This window comes from Penaeus chinensis, chromosome 27 (assembly GCF_019202785.1).
Source record: "Penaeus chinensis breed Huanghai No. 1 chromosome 27, ASM1920278v2, whole genome shotgun sequence".
Classification (NCBI taxonomy): Eukaryota; Metazoa; Arthropoda; class Malacostraca; order Decapoda; family Penaeidae; genus Penaeus; species Penaeus chinensis.
The window spans coordinates 9,872,938-9,890,437 of NC_061845.1; the positions used below are offsets into that span (position 1 = coordinate 9,872,938).

At 38.8% G+C, this 17,500-nt stretch overlaps 2 protein-coding genes across 2 annotated transcripts in view; both read right to left on the reverse strand.

Moving 5' to 3' along the window:
* Window positions 1–17,500, reverse strand: part of LOC125039379 (mitogen-activated protein kinase kinase kinase 7-like) — a gene marked incomplete in the record, with an annotated part of 225,210 nt that overhangs the window by 151,990 nt on the left and 55,720 nt on the right.
* The window catches only part of LOC125039383 (protein bric-a-brac 1-like), a 9,624-nt gene continuing 8,462 nt past the window's right edge, over window positions 16,339–17,500 (reverse strand). Inside the window, exon 5 of the mRNA XM_047633236.1 lies at window positions 16,339–16,637. Coding sequence (XP_047489192.1) covers window positions 16,506–16,637 — 132 coding nt within the window. The 3' untranslated portion in view covers window positions 16,339–16,505. The remainder of the gene's footprint in view (window positions 16,638–17,500) is intronic.

Sequence of the window (17,500 nt, forward strand, 5' to 3'; positions counted from 1 at the left end):
GGGAAAGTAGTTAAAGGGTTGACAGGGCAGTGCGACCCTTAAAATACAGGCCGACTGAATGAAGCTCTCATCCTTTAGCTCGCAACCATCGTTTTTGGTTGCGTTTGAGGGGCTGTGGGGCTGGGGTTTCTGCTCCAAACACCAGAACAATCTCGCTCTGAAGTACATAGTACAGAAGGCAAAGTCGTGGGTAGACTCAGTGATGATGCATTATTTCTAAGTACTACAGATCTGATATTCAACCTGCGGAGGTAAAGCCGCCAAAGGGTTCTGGCGCTACCTCAAGGCGAGTCTCAACATTTGCACGCATCTCAAACACTAGTTTCTCCCTTCAGAAAGTGCATTTTTTCAATTAGAATATCTATTAATGGAAAGCTCTTCACCCATGCTTAGTTTTTCATGCATTTTGCTTAACACCTGGTCGTCATATGAGCACCCTGGCTGTTGAACATAACTTTACTCTCCCATGGCTGGAAAAGAGATTCATAAAACAATCATTACCCCCAAAAATTAAAATCTCATGACTGGGAAGAAAAAAAAAGAAAAACAAAAAAAATTCCCCTGCTTTAGTTGTCTAGCCCTTACCCCTCAAGCGACCCTGAGGGGTGGACCGTTTCTCTCCCCACCATACTCCAGGCTTATCATGGCCAACAATGAATAACCTTTAACCATTAACCATACCATTATTAGAGGCAATGAGCTTGCCTCTTCATCAAATAGCTCCACCAATTCAAACTCGCCCGATTCCCTGACCCCAGGCTCTCCTTTGACCACGGCTCTGAACACTACAACTAATACCCCCTCCTCAATGCCGACTAGTACAGTATCCACCCTAATCAACACCCCAGGAGACATTTCTACTCCCAACATGCTCAACTTCAACAACTATACCCCCACAACCTTCTTCATCAACTACCCCCATCCTCCCTTATACTACCTTACAACCTTATTGTCCACTTCCCCATAACACTACCTCCCTCAACACTACTCCCTCTTCCACATGCCCCAGTCCTTCTACTACCCCCATCTCTACAAAATTCTTAATAATCTATTTAGCCCAGCCAAATGGGACCGATTTTTCGTGATCCCTCCCGCAACTTCTCACACTTTCTGCTTTGACAACCTGTTTTCATTCCTCAAATGCATATACATCCTTCACTTGATCTAACCCCTATACATTACCTTACCCAACCTTAACCCATTTACTCGTCAATTCCTTTGCCCAACTTTGACAACTAATCACTAACTCAACCGCCCTTCACTACCATTTACTATAGTGCTACATGACCTTAGATGTCTAGCACATTTATTTTGCTTTTAACCATTAACCATGACTGGGAAAGAGATTCATAAAACAATTATTACCCCCTCCCCCCCCCAAAAAAAAAAAAAAAAAAAAGTATGCAAGGAGAACCAGCAACCCAGATTATCAGCAGATACGTAAGTTAACGTTAAAAATAGCGATAGGTAGTTGTATGCCAAATTTAGGTAAGCATAATTAAATAGGAAACACGAAACAGAAGGGTCAAAAGCTTCACAAACACAAGGGCAGGGTCAGGCGAATCTACCTCAATCTCTTGTCGACAGACCCTCGGCCTTTCGCCGAGGCATGAGCACCATAGTTCGCATAGAGCAACTATTTGCGAATCCCTTGAGAGACGTTATATAGATATTTATGTTAAGAGTACATTTATTGCATTAGGTTAAATGTCAAGCTCGAAAACAACCTCTGACAACGGAACTGCTCTTATACAGTTATGAAAGTCACTAAGACGATAAAACAATGCAAAATCATATCTCACCTCGGCATGCGTTATCATACACTGGTAAGGGAAGTCTTCGTGGAGACAGACATCAAAACACTGTGCGCCACAGCTGATAGAGTAACAGGCTAATACCAGGGTCGGAATTGGGGGTTAGGGGGGCACGGTTTGTCCTCCCTCAAAGTGTCTTCCCCCCCGGGCCATACCCCCAACAACTTTTAGAGTTAATTCAATTTCATTACAGACATACAAAACAGAATAGACTGCTACGGCAACTAACTCCCAGCCCCCCCCCCCCCTCCATTGACGCCCCTGGTTATCATCGATCTTTATACATCTTAATACTGTATATTTATATACAGTAATACTAGATTTACCACTCAAACAAGTTCAGGAACAGATGATTGCTTCTAAACATGTATTGTGATCATATCAGTATCACCAGAACCACGGTACCCACTATGTTCCATTAAATTGTACTGCAACTAGTGGTAACAGTAAATTACAACAGCAACGACCAGAAAAATATTATATAGAAATCTAAAGTTCATTTTTTGACTGACAATCGGATGTTCCCGGACAATATATATATATATATATCAGATTTGTTCTCATGTGACGAGAACAAACCTGATGATCATTTCTGTCGCATTCACCAGCTGACAATCTCGTGATAAGTCTCGATAGCAGGGGAGGGCAGGAAGATGATCAGAGAACTACGGGGGTAAAACAGGTTGAATGCGAATAGAAAACAGAAATCAGCAAAACCCGCACAAAAAAAAAACAAAAAAAAAAACGCTAATGTAAATAATAACCAAAACAAGTAAAAGCATAATAAAACTAAAAGAATGTTTTCCTGGATTCATGTATTGAATCCAGACACTGGTAATTACAATATAATATTTTTCATAGGCGCGTAGTAACTAACGGGAACTACTTAATAGATCGCAGTAATGAATTACGTGTCACATTTGTTTTGGTCCTCCTATGGTCAACACGAAGGGCACTTAGAAAATGACAAGTTGACCTTCTCTCTTATCTGTCTGTATCTCCTTTATTTTCGATTTTCCATTGAATTTTATTCTCCGTCCCCCTCCCCCCCCCCAAAAAAAAAAACCAGCTAATTTTCACCGACTCCACCCCAGCAAAAGCTGAAATGACGCCCCAGGCTAAAAATAAAAAAAAACAAGTGGGACAATATGTACTATAAGGTAGTGGTAGTTAGGTAATAAAATCTACATGAAATGATAGAGCAATACAAACCAAGACAAGGTTCTTCTATGGCAATGTATGCGCAAATGCTTCCCAAGGGTGCTATACGTAAAAGAACAGAGAAGATCCCAATTTTGGCCAAGTCGCTCATCGTGTTTACATTGCGAGTGTGAATTCTAGACGCATATACTACCACGGGGGTCTTGGGGGCAGATTAGGTTGGATGTTGGGTTAGGACGTTTTGTTTAACCAGGGGGTCCTGTTTTACCCCATAATTTCCCTGATATACTTCATGCCCTCCCCTGCTATCGGGACTATCAAATCAAGATTGTCGATGGAGATGGTGATCATATCTCCTCAACGATTCATTTGCACAAGGAACAATGCCTAGAATCGTTGAAACCAGTGGATTTCTTGCAGAAAAATATCAAATTGTTTCGAAAGTAACCCACTACCCTCTTCTACATATTGACCAAAACGTGCAGCAAAAGGATAACCCGTCTTTCAAACTGAAAATAAAACTGACGCCGTTGCAATGACCAATACCTGCGTAAACCTCTAACAGTTCGTGTCACCGCTGTTCATCAAAATACCGGGAGTTTTCGAATAGCCTGTTATGGATACATGCTAGCGCAGGACCAAGCGGCTTCGATGACGCCAGGCGCTCGTCAACCGTGGAGGTAAAGGCTGCAAAATGATTTAGCAGCAGTGCCGGGGACAAAGAAGTATATAATATATAAATTAAAACAAATTATGAAATCATTATCTATAAAAACACGAAATATAAGAGCATCAATAAGTAAGAAGGTAGACTATAAACATTGATGAAAGTATATATAAGAAAATACACAACCCTTCTTGTTCTCTCGACTACTGAAGGTACACTGTCTCCCTGCCAACCGCTTCGACGACATACCCTACCAAGGGAGTGGGGGAGTCGTTTGAGGGCGAGTGGCTAATTCGACACTTAAACTACCCCATCTCTTCGGGTAGGGCTGCCTATGCCTCAGTTAAGGCCACTTTCACGCCAAGGCGGCATATCACATGCTTGAAAACAAACATTCTGAAGCACATGAAACCTTTCACAGAGAAGTAGCGTAACACATCGTAACACACGTGTCATGTGCAACCTGCGTGCGAAGTCGAGATTCGACTCATCAGCGTTCAACTTGCCACCTCGCTGTTGTCAAATTTTAATGTAGATTTTACATCCAAATTAGTATTAGTCAAAATAACAAAAATGTCAAAATCAAATAACATAAAAAAGATGTATGGCATATGTATAGTATTTTTGAAGTGTCTAGACACATTTGACACTGCCACAGTCGCCCATAAAAAAATACTATTTACTTAATGTTTACATCGAAGTAGTTGCCAGTTGTACAAAACTGGGTCTCAGCAAGTGTACTGCAACATAATTTCGCAACTGTACCTGGCAAATCTATTAAGGGTGGGCGGTCCCTAACACGCCAAGCAAGCTAACACCCGCCCACTCTTCTATGCCGTGCACCCTCGTCCCTGTCAATATAGCTAGTTGATGGTAGTTCGCTCGTCACTACAGTATTTCATTCCAAGTGTCCATAAAAATGTTTTCCAGGGACAAAGAAACGTGCTTGTTATTTTATTCCTCATATAAATATACATTTTTTTTTTCAATTGTCTTGTAGGCCTACTCATAACAAATCAAATTTGCATATATGATAAACAAGTTATAACTTCAAAAAGTAATTTATTCGGATTTCCTATTTGGTCAGGAAGAGAGAGAGAGAGAGAGAGAGAGAGAGAGAGAGAGAGAGAGAGAGAGAGAGAGAGAGAGAGAGAGAGAGAGAGAGAGAGAGAGAGAGAGAGAGAGAGAGAGAGAAATGGGTGTAGTTAGGAATAAGACGAAATGGAGAGGTAGGTTAGTAGATAACAAGATGAGGGGAGAGCAGACTGTTAGTTGACCAGAGAAGCATAATCAAATAAAACTAAACAAAAACAGATGTAATTATCATGCAGCCGGAGGAAGGAAGCTGGCATTCAGTTTGAAGTAGAGTAGTCCTTGGCAACCTATGAAGAAGAAATCGCTTCCAAAATAGCCTCCGGGCTAGTACAGTGGTAACGTGGGGTGTCGGCGGTTCGTTGCAATTGTCGCCTGGAGGTTACTGCTGTGGCTGGGCACCACGGAAGGTAAGGACTAAGCTCATCCGAGTCAGCACCAGCTGACACACGTTACCGAGTCGCCAGTAGTCGACACAGACTGGGCTCCCCTCATGGACATAGCCCGGGCGAGGCTCAGCTTCGCATATCTGACTTATCCTTAGCCTCCAAGATTATAGCAGATGTCTAAGGACTCCTCCTTTAATCTAAAAGGTAACACGGGAAAATATGTGTGCATGTGATGTACATACAGATACTTTTAGGCTTGTTAGTATTTTGTGTATTTGATGGAGTGTTTGTGTGCATATAAATAAGTACACACACACTCTCTCTCGCTCTTATTAAGAGGGTGAGTGTGTTTGTGAGCATGTGTTTGTATTTAGTTTTCTAAGGCCAGGTGATAAAGTTTATCTCTTTAATTTTCATTCCTTCTGCTATATCAGAATATCACCAATACTTTACATCAATTATTATTAATGTAGTAGCAGTAGGAGTAAAATTAGTAGTGGCAGTAGGAGTAGCATCATTTCTACTCTAGCCGCTTGAATTTTGTTAGACAGCATTAATAAAAATAAAAGCCAGAAAGAACGGTGTTTTTTCCGTAAAACGTTTTACCTCAACTTGATTCTTACTTATTGTCTAGTTGGAATTCGTTTGTGAAGCACAGTAGCATCGATTGTGTTTAATGCGATTATTTGTTTAATTTTGAATCTTAAAGTCTTTTAAATTAAGAAAATATGATGAATACGTTTTGAAATATACTTATGTCTACAACAGGATTGTTATTATCGCATTTTTTCTTTTAATTTCGAATCTGATCACTTTTTAAAAATTAGGTATAGGTTTTAAAAGATAAGGATGCCTATTAACATATTAATTGTGATTAGTACATTTTATGTTGTTATTATTGTTTAAAGTTTGAATAGGATCACTTTAAATCTTTTCAATTAGAAAAGATTATTTAGAATAGATTTTGAAGGATATTGATGCCTATCGAAATATATGACTTATAGAAATGCCTCTTCATTTTTTTTTTTTTTTTAATCTTTACAGTGTTTACTTTAATTACCAAAAAGAACAGTGTTGAATGATTTTAATGATAATAACAGAGGCTTAATAAATAAGTTAATAGAAGCAATAAACGCAAAAGAAAATTAAAAAAATAATAATTCACGAGACAAGAATGGAAAAAAATGATATGCATTTTCAATTAGTAGATAAATTTCTTTTCCCAGCATAATTTTTCATCTTTTCCTTCTTACTTCATTCCAAGCGTTGATCAGCTCTCACTTTCACCAAATCTGACTGCTTCGTGAGTAAAGCCGATAACACAAATCGATTTAAGAAACACTGTCGGTAGCAAGGAGAGCTTTTTACAACTTCCGTGAGCATGCAGAGAAGATGTCAGACCCAGGGGCGTCATTTCAGCTTTATTGGGGGTATGTGGAGTTGGGGGGGGGACATGGTTGGTAAGCAAAGTGAGCACGATCAGCGCTTGTGGATCTGCGACACACACACACATTTATATATATATATATATATATATATATATATATTCTAAATTGATCTGTTCAAGGAGTATGTTTAAGGTACGAGCGGAGCTATAAATGTGTAATTTTTTCGAATTTTTTTTTGTAAAATGAGCTATTCTTGGAGCATTTTGATCAAGCTACGGCCAGAAATATAAAAGTGTAATTTTGGCGAGAATCTCTTTCATCTATAATAGGAAAATTCTTAAGATTCATCGCCGCCAGTTGCTGCCGAAGACGAGACTCCCCATGTCGACCTTGGCATGGCATCACGCGACTGGCAAGGTCAGCAAGGTCAGTGTAGTGCGTTGTTCTTGGGACGGAGAATTATGAGTCTTACCGAGTGTTGAGACAGAGGCGAGAGTCCCCTGCGGCGGTCGTGGTTGATGCAAAAACAACCCTTGCCATAAGTTGACGATTTTCTTCCTACTACCACTGTTAAAGCATTTGTATTTGTATGTCAAGTGTATTTCTCCACACGATTTCCAGGAGTATATTCCAGATTCAGAAAACCTCCAGTTTTGTTTTCTTTTTCTTTATATCCTTTTTTTAAAACGAATATATAATATAGTGTCGCCTTAGAAAAAGACAGAATAATGCTATCAGTTTTTTTCTAACCTGCGTGCAGAACCTTTCAATATTACATTTGCTATCAGTGACGACTTAATTCCTGATTAACGAAATGACTGGGTCAAAAGTCATCCTTGCAGCCAATATACAGTAGGAACCCCCCCCCCCCATGACTTTCAAGACAAAACCACCAAGACAGTGAAAATAACCACACAATTAAGTCAAAATTAAATTAACATTAAAATTTATTACAATCAAATGAAAAAGAACAGAGACCATTCGCTTATTTATAAATCACTGTATACAGGAAATGTATACAAGCAAAACCAAGGGGAAGGGATTGTTAAAAAAAAAAAAAAAAAAAAAAAAAAAAACATAAACTGGATGAAAGCGTATTTAGTTTTCGTAAAAGGCTCCGCTGTCGGTCAGCAAAGCCAGTCCCTCAAGGTTGCTCGAATCGCCATGCGGGTTGTTTCACATATGTCGTAAACAATTTTAAGAATGCCAGTTATAAAAGGGTGAGGGATAAGTGTGTGTGTGTGCATACATGCGTAAGTGCATGTGCATATACACGTACACGCACGCACACACACACATATCTTTATATACATGTATAAGTATATATTGTATTATACTAAGAGAAGAAATTGCGAGAATATATAATCTGATTCCAGTAAAATCTATGTGACGTTAGAGATGTTAGGGATTGTATCTCAATTTTACTTAATTCATTGGATTTCAACATATTCAAATATTCATTCCTTGCGGAATGTTTGTTGATGATCTGTGGAACCTCCTGGTTGAGAATCACTGCCAAAGCCCATTCAGACCATATTTGGTAGTAAATTCAATTACTTATTTCCCTTCCATCGAGAAGACCGAGACAGGTAGCACCTGAAAGGGTCCCAGATATGGATTATATATCCTAATGTTGGGCAGCAGTATCACTAGTACCTAGAACTGGCGGAAGAACCATTTCAATGGTCAACGGTAGTTCCAAGAATAACAGTAGACAGGTCATTTATCCTGACTTCGGTTACTACGGGTGGAGTAGTTCTGAGGGCCTGTTTCACCTATTAGCCTCTTTGTACAACCAGCAACTGGTTGCCAACCTCCGGACCGGAGATGGTAGGATAGGATCGAGAAGACTCCAATGGATATAGACTGTGATAATAGCAGATATATTGCTATATGTCACTGATGCATTGCATTTATGAGTGGATCTAATTTGGTATAAATGTATATTACCAGTAAATATCGAAAGCAGTGGTTCTTATCGTATATTCACTGTGGTATTAATAGCAAGGCAGTTCGAACTATGAAAGTTCTTTTTAGACAATAATATGCAGAGGTACTTCCACGCCACATCCCTCTAATTCCCGTGGAATATGGTGGTGGTATGTTGTAACTGCATGTCCGTGCTGCGAGAAATAGTAATAAGATTTACATACGATCCATACATACATATGTTACATTTACATACGACACACCTATTTAAGTTGTGTATTTTATAATATCGTTGCAAAAGGTTTGTGATACAAGCATGGTTGATGAGGGACTTGTTAGAACAAAACCGTTTGTTCAGCGAAGTGGATTAGAAATCCTGTGATTTGTTTTACACTGGAAATCGAATAAAAATGGACAGTTGGACTGAACTGTTTAAGTTTTAAGTCTAGCTTGAATACTGTAACCCAAACAGTCAATACCTGCTGTATGTAAAACCTGAAATTCTGACGTTTGATTGTTTCATTCCGCATAGTAACCTAACAGCGCAGTGTAAAACAAACAACAGGCACTTTTTTTTTTTTGCCCACATAACTTGTTTGTTGATTACGCCATGTTCTCTTGACCTTCACCGTCTCTGCTCTTATGTTCCTACTGCTGTTTTGTGTTGCCAATCTTGCTTACATTTTCCCCCTAATTCTTAAAAAAAAAAAAAAAAAAAAAAAAAAAAAATGGAACAAGAGTCTGGTATTTTGCATGATAAATAATGTAATTACATTAACCAGATAAAGTTTAGAATTCCTAGTCATTCACCGGAACTTTTGTCTCTTACCGTTTTTTTGTACTCATATGGCGATTGATTAAGAGGAAGAGCAAGCGTTGGAAAGAATCTGGAAGGTTCTATAAGAAGGCGAACCATGCCTGTATATTATATTACTTTAGAGTGTTCACACACACACACACACACACACACTTATATATAATATATATGATATATATTAGATGTGTGCATACAGTATAGAAGTCTGTGTGTGTGTGTGTGTGTGTATGCTTGTGTATGTACGATTGTACGTGTGCCTGTGCGTGTGCGAGTATGTATATGTATGTATTTATGTGAATTCAGTATCCATGTATCTATTTTGGCTATATATCTGCATTTGCTCTTTTTTCTTGACAGTGACTTCGTGTGGTTGGCATATTTTGGTGAACTGTGTATGTTAAGAACATTTTTATATTTCGGTGCATTGAGGCGTATGGTTACCACTCCCTGGCAAGCGAGAGAGAAGGCAGTTGTTGCCTAGTTTTTAGGTAAAGATCTTTAGCAATTGTGGTGCCAGTAGCGTCGTGATCAGTTAAGGTGGAGAAGGGTAGTATTTTCTTTCTCAAGCATAGTTCCTTTGTGAATTACGTTTTATGGTGACATGTTGCCGCTGAAACGTATAATGTAAATCACTGAACCTGTAAATTGTAACTAACAAGGATATAACAATTGAACATGTGTTGCATGGCAGAAAAGGTTTGCCCTGGTTTATATTCATAGATCTTATCGGGGTACTTTACCGCTGGCAGGAGAGCACCTGTACTTTAGAGGAACATCCCTGGGTTGGGGGGGGGGGGGATTTTAGGATTTTTCCTCATCACAGTTGAAAGAGGACTGGAACCATGAGTAGTAGTATCTGTTTTAGTATTAGCTTAGCTTAGTTTAGAAGTGGGTGGACGTGATATTATAACGTTATTTTATGGTCACGTGGACCGCATAGTGACCTCGCAGGAGGATTTCAGTGCTATATTATAGTGTATTTTGTGATGCTGTGCAGTTACCATTGTTCTGATCTGAATGAAATAAAGAACAAGAGAAAGAGCAACGGTTGGGCTTTCTCTTATGTAAAAAGTAGTCAGAGAGCAAGCGAAAAAAATGTGGAAAATTAATAGAAAATTATCAAAAAAGTTTGAAGGTCGATTACTTGTAAAAAACAATTCTTAATATTTCAGACTTCTCACGGCTAACAGTTTTTGCCCGATCTCAAAATGCTTTTTCCCCTAAACAGAACGTCAATATGAACCTATCGTTTTTTAACGAATTTTTATTTTTTTCAGTTATGTAACATGCGATAATTTTGAAACGAATTATTGAATTTCCAAATTCGAATACATTTTGTTCATATGACCTAGAGGTTTTCTCAACAAAAGTAATATAAAAATTTAAATGATAAGAAGGCTAGAGTTAACCTTTCGCTGCGCCTACAATTCCCTTCGGTCAAATTGAATAAAATTCAGTATAAAGATGTGTAATAAAGTACTCTTTCATCCTACCTAATTTCATTAAAATCTGTAAGACCGTATTCTATTTTTCCAAGAAAAAAATGAAATTCGGCGAGTGAAACTAAAGACGTATATTCCGTGGCATGGATCAGAATCCGCCAGTGAAGTTGCTGATGAATATTTAATCCAAAAGGTAAAGTAACGTAAAATTAAAAGAAAAAGACCCGTTGCCAAGGGGTAAAGTAGGCGGGAAAGGCTCCACCGTGCACGGACTTCTCGCTCAGGGCAACGGTGGCGCCCTCGGCTCACTCCGAGACTGAAATGTTGAAATACGAGTGAGATCGCTGGTCAGAGGCTATCTCCCTTGCCTCCCTTGATCAGAGATTTCTCCCTGTCGGCGGAAGGACTCCCAGGGAGATGTGCTTTGGCGATCTCACCACGTTTGGGTTATCAACACTGGCCATGACATCTCCCCGCTCGCGCGTTGCTTCTACCTTCTGCCAAAGGAGCCGCGGTCATGGCAGGGTGCAGGCGGCAGATGTCACGTGTCGGAAATCCGGAACCAGTGATATGAGGGTAATGATTAGAATGAGGGACGCCTAAGCTATGGAAGGATAATGAGATGGGGTGTAGTTGAGGTTGTGGAAATAGGAAGATGGAAAGGAAGGGAGTTAAAAACATACACCTCCCAGTGGGGTGCAAGATCATGTATGAAGACGATCTTGCAATCATCTCCACTGGACAACACTGCCTAAGTAGCCCAGCGCTGTCTGGACCTTGTATCTGAGGAGTGTTGTAGGACAGGACTAAAGATCTCTGCAGCCAAATCAAAAGCCATGGCTCTAAGACACGATGTTCAAGGCACAAGTCTGAGAATCCAGAGAATGGCCTTGGAGTGGGTCCAGGTCTTCCAGTATCTTGAGGTAAGGATTGACCGGACCCTCTCCTTTCATAAGGAGGTCTCACGAATTGATATAATGGCAGCACAGTCCCTTTCAAAAAGTTATCCAGGCACCCAGGAACACAAGTCTGACAAAAATTATTCAGACGCCTAGAACAAGATCACGAGCTCTTTGCAAACAACTCCTGGCTGTCTCACACAAGCAGGAAAACTACTTGCCAAGGGCATGGACTCCTCCTTCCCTGACTTTACTGAAGCCCCCCCCCCCCCCCGTAGGCACAAACCTTGATCGAGTTCTCTGTTGTGAGCTTGTCAAGGAGAAAGAATCAATACCCCATGCCTAGTCTAAAGGCAGAAGTCGAGAGGGTCATTGCAGCCATTACTCCTCCAGGTAGTAGAACTTACTTCACGGTTGGATCGGTCGAACCCTTAAGCCACACTACAGGCGCCGGCTTTGCAACAAGGGATGCAACAAAATCCATGAGGGTAAGAGACAACGCCTCCTCGCTACAGCAAAGGCAGTTGCGATCATGGGAGCCCTAGCCCAAGTATCTCTGAGGGAAGGACACGTGGTCATACATACAGACTCCAGGGCAGCCAGTGACTGTCTACAGCACAGCTTACCAAAAGACAACATCTACCTTGTGAGAACCCTTTCTAGATTCTCAGTTGGTAAAGTCTGGGGTGTTAGCGCTAAATCAGATCTTCACTCTTATGCCTTTATTACTCACAGAGAACATGAAGAAGACCGAAGAACAAACCTTGAAGAGCATTTTTTGCTGCAAGCAAATAAATGTAAATTAACAAAAAAAAGGCAACAGACAATGTCTACATAATGATGCTGCAGTAGGAACACAAATATAATTAACAATAAATCAATACAATCATTTCGTTACATTACATTAACAGCCAGATGCACATAGAATGCCCTAATCAAGGAATAAACATAAATGAACACGTGACTTTCACCCATATTATCCTCTAAAGGACATTTACCAACTTTCCATCGGCTGCCGAGAAGCACTGCACAGCCTACAGCACAAGACTGATAACATTTAATGCTACGTCACACCTTATTTGTTATCAACATTAAAAAGGATATAATTATTCGAAACATACCGGTTAACATGGGTTATTCCAACTATCTAGGAAATAATTTAATGGCACACTTAAGTACATTGCAGTGAATAAATCCTCATTACCAAAGCATGCACAATACAAAATAAACTAATCACTGTATTCTACATACCTACTAACCACTGTGCTTACCATAGCGCAGAGGATTCTAGGAAGGGGGTCATTTAGTCAGGCTTGTCAACAACCTTGTATTCGTTGTGAACTTTGAAGCAGCGATATTTTCTGGAGAGCCACCTCACAGGAGTTCGGCTCCCCAGAATATGATAATTTGATCACGTGCCCCATGATCGCATAGCGCAAGGGTGATGGTGACGGGTGAGGGAGAGAAGCTAGCAATTGCTAATTAACAGGATCACGAGAGGGTGGAAAGTGTTATTTAAAAAATGAGACACTGAGCAATTGGCAGTGTTAGGGCCAGTCGGGGTTGAAACCCTGCCGATTGGACGTCAACCCTTATATGTTCGGTTGGCACTTCACAGTAAAACTGCCAATTGCCACAGTGCTTCGTGTTTTAATTGTAAGCACTAGCCTCAAAGTAAGTGCGATAACACCCAAAGTTATGCACACAAGGCCAAGGTCGTGCTTTGCCGTGGGGCGTCAAATTATCTCTTTAGAAGAGAATCCACGGCAAAAACCTTGGGACCTATAAGGTCCTGAGAGCCCTATTTAATCCAAGTTGTATTCTTCCTTGTAGAATGAAGATATATGCTGTGTTCGTAGTGTGGTGCTTTGTTCTTGCTTCTGCCCAGGCGTCCTCAATCAAAGATCGACAGAAGAGAGATGGAGGCATCATCAGTGCTGGTGAGAAAGATTATTTATTTATTTATTTATTGGGGGCGGGCGGGCTTGGGGGCGAAGCGATGTTTGTGGATTTTCACAATGGTTAATGATCAAATTAAACACACAGCATTATGACAAAGTATTGTGGCGAAAAAAGTAAGAATGAGTTAACTATTCGGATAAGTGGATGGCATGAAGAAAAGAAAGAAAAGGAAAGAAAAGACCATGTCTGAAGGTCTGTGCCATAATACCTTCTTTGCATGACATATCTTGTCGGCGGAAAAGCTAATATCGCTATAATAAGATTAATAAAATCAACAAATCATATTTTCTGGACAGTGCTATTTGATAAGGTAGGTAATGAATAAGAGATAGTAGAGAAGTAGAGAAGTCAGAGGAGAGGATGAAGTGGATGGGAGATTTAAAAAAAAAAAAAAAAAAACAAAACGAAAGGAAGGGCAAGGAGTCAGAGTGAAAGAAAGATGCAATATTGCAATATTTCCATAACCTTGGTGACTTTTCATTTCAACGTGGATCCCCTCAAACAGCTCTTATCGCTGCCGGGGCGCAGATTGCGACCGCGAATGGTGGCGAATCCTCCACTACCTGGGAGTTGCCTTCGGGAGTCAAGTTGAGATTTTAGATTTTACCAAGAAACTAATTATCTTCTGAGCGCCTGGACCGGGATACTCAAATCTACCCATCCGTTACAAGGTCGAGGACGTTGTAACGCCTTACCATATCGTACCTTCCGATGTCCTTACTATATTGTAAATCACCCACACTCAAAAACGTTAATTCCATTGATTACCAAGAGAGGGCAGATCGTTAGTCGACTGACCAATCAGCAGTCAGCCTTCTATACGTAACAACTAGTTGAAAGCCATGGCTGTTAGTGCCACGCTTCCAACGGTCAACAACACCATGGAAGGCTCAGCGACTGTTTTCCCCGAGTGGTATTTCCAGATATTCACTGAAGTGTTGTAAACATTGTAAACTGTTTTGAGTATCCGGCCCCTGATCTTTCCCCCTATTTTGTTTTCTTCTTTTCCATTTTTCTTTGATATCGCCCCCCCCCCCCCAGTTTCTATGATAATGATACCAAATAGTTTTATGTGATTAAAATCAGACCCGAGGCATGGTTCCTCTTGCGCGTAGTAATTAATATAATTCTTTCATCTCTTTCCCCGTAGGTTAACGCTGAAAACTGCTGGCAAGATGGCTCTGGTGCTTGTCCCAACGGCAACTGCCTCGACGACGGACGCCAAGGCATTATTATCTAAGAAACCACAGTGTCATGCCACTGGTACTGCTTTTGGATTGGGCATTGCAAGACTAATGTGTTTTCTTCCCTTTTCTCCTGTGCAAATCTCAAATTTGACCCAACTTTATATATATATATATATATATATATATATATATACATATACATATACATATACATATACATATACACACACACATATATGAGACAGAGAGTGAGAGATAGTGAGTGAGAGCAGGCAGAAAGGGATTGACAATAATAAATATATAAACTGATAGACAGGTGAAGATAGATACAGGGAAAGAGGGAATTTTTAAATGGAATCTGCCATCTATGAGGAATCACTTAGTTTAAAAATTGTTTGCAGGGTTGTTTTTTTTTTTTCTTTTTTTTTTTATCTAAACCATGTTTTTAACAATTCAAGCATTGAATTTTTTACCCGTGTATTATTATTATTATTTTTTTTTTTGTATTCTTGTATTATTTTTATTATATTTCAGCAATGCCGCCTCTCTGAGTAGAATATGCAATTATTTATAAGTTTCAAGAAGGAGTATCAAACTTTTTAATAAACCATAATCTCTGTATACATTATATACATATATATATATATATATATATATATATATATATATATATATATATAAGCAATGCAAAAATATAAGCAATGCTCCTCTCACTGATGAAAATAACAACCAGATATTTCTGATTGTTAGTTAACTTCAGTGATAAACAATATTGTAAGCTTTATTGATAGATTTCATCATAATGTAGTTATGATATCAGAAGAGGCCTCCACTATCATTTTTGATTCAAGATATTGGAGTTGTACACTACTTACCTTATGTTCCATAGTTATCTTGTCTTATTCTTGCCTTTTTGCCTTTGATTAATTCACCGTAGCTTTGTTTCCCTCTTCGTGTTTTCCTGTTTTCCCTCGCGGATCCCTTCTTTCACGTTTTCATACTTTCCTGTCATTTATTTGTCTTATCTGCACATTTCTTGTATAGTTTTATTATTTTTATTTTAAAGCTTATTTTTAACTTACCATACACTATTTTATAAAATAGATCAAATACATTATGGGTAAAATGTCACCAAGCACGGGAAGCCACCAGTATAAAAGGTCAAGCCAGGTCGGTCACTGTGAGAGAGGCTTTTATCTTGTGTGGTGACATACCGTTAGATTTTTAGCTGGCTGACTGGTGCTTCTCGGTGCTGTGGCGGGGTGCCTCTGTTGTAACAAGTAAGTGTATGGTGTGTTGTCATGTATATTGGTTGTGTTCAAAAGTTTTGTGCAAAATAAATGTATAAAATGGATACTCTTTTTGTGTTGCCTTTTTAGTCAGCCAGTGATGTTATTTTATTGTTGATTTTTTTTTTTTTGGGTAATTACAGGATCACTTTAAAATCACCTGAGAGTCATCACCAAAACATGCCAAACCCATTAGAGATTACCTGTAGTTGGGTGACATGCTACCAAACTAAAATCTCTAACTCTACAGAGTTTGATTATCCACTACAATGGGTAATAATACATTTGTAACAAATGTGATTTTATATTACAGGAATTATACATGGAATGAAGACTCTGTGGCACATTGAGAGACATAAAACTGTAAATCTATGTGCTAAACAGTGCCAACATATTTCATATAATAGAAAAATAGACACTCTATCAACATGTTATTTACATATAAAATATAATAAAATATTTCATAACCTTAGAAAAGTGGTTCTTCTTTAACATATATTGTCTCTGTTAAATTAGACCCATTCTGTTGTGCACTATGTCTCTCAGCTTGCAAAAGGCTGTTGTCCTCTGAGTCATGTAACTCCTGTAGTTCCTCTAGTTCCTGAAATGGGGAGAAATTACAAAACAGTGCAAAGAAATTACCATAAATGCAATACAGTGAAAAAGAAAAAGAAGATAAATAAAACATGTTTTTTTTTTTTGTCCATCTGGGGTCTAACAATTTAGGAATGAACATATTCACAGTGTTCAACTGCTTTAAAGAATGTAAATGACTAATATTATTAACTATTGTAAATTTCAAGAATTTGCATTTCATCCTAACCATCTAATAATCAAAGGTTACTTCTCCCAGAAAAAAAGTTAAAGTGGGTAGAAAATTATTATATAAAATATAATACTGTTATAAGCATTTGATTGTCTATAGATAAGTAGCATCAGGCAAATTTTCCTCCCTACAACAATGGAAAGAATGAAAAAAAAGTCTTTCCATCAGTTTTTGTTCAGACAACTTCAATAAAATGCTAAGAAACAGATGATGAAGATTTCTGTATAGTGGTTTTATTTTTCCTCAGGGTTGGGCAGAAGTTCTAAATATAATATTTTGCCTGAGCAAGATGGGTCTGAATTTGCAAAAAGAAAATGTTTGTGTGTTATTTTTCCACTGGTACTGTGTTCTAAATGGGTTACAAACTTACAAATGTGCTGGAGGTAACACAGTGAATTTAAGGATTTATTTTTGTTCTTCTCTTTCTAGTTTGGGGGATTTCCCACTGTTAGTGTACCCAATAATTTGATTGCAATAAATACAGAATATTAATACACACAATAAGAACAAAAAGGTCTACAAGATAAACTTTTTGTTTGACTTTATTGAATTCCTCTGTCACCTAAACAGACCAAATGAACTGATATATATGTGATAGTTGGTGGCTAAAGTTACTTATGGAGGACCATTATGATCAT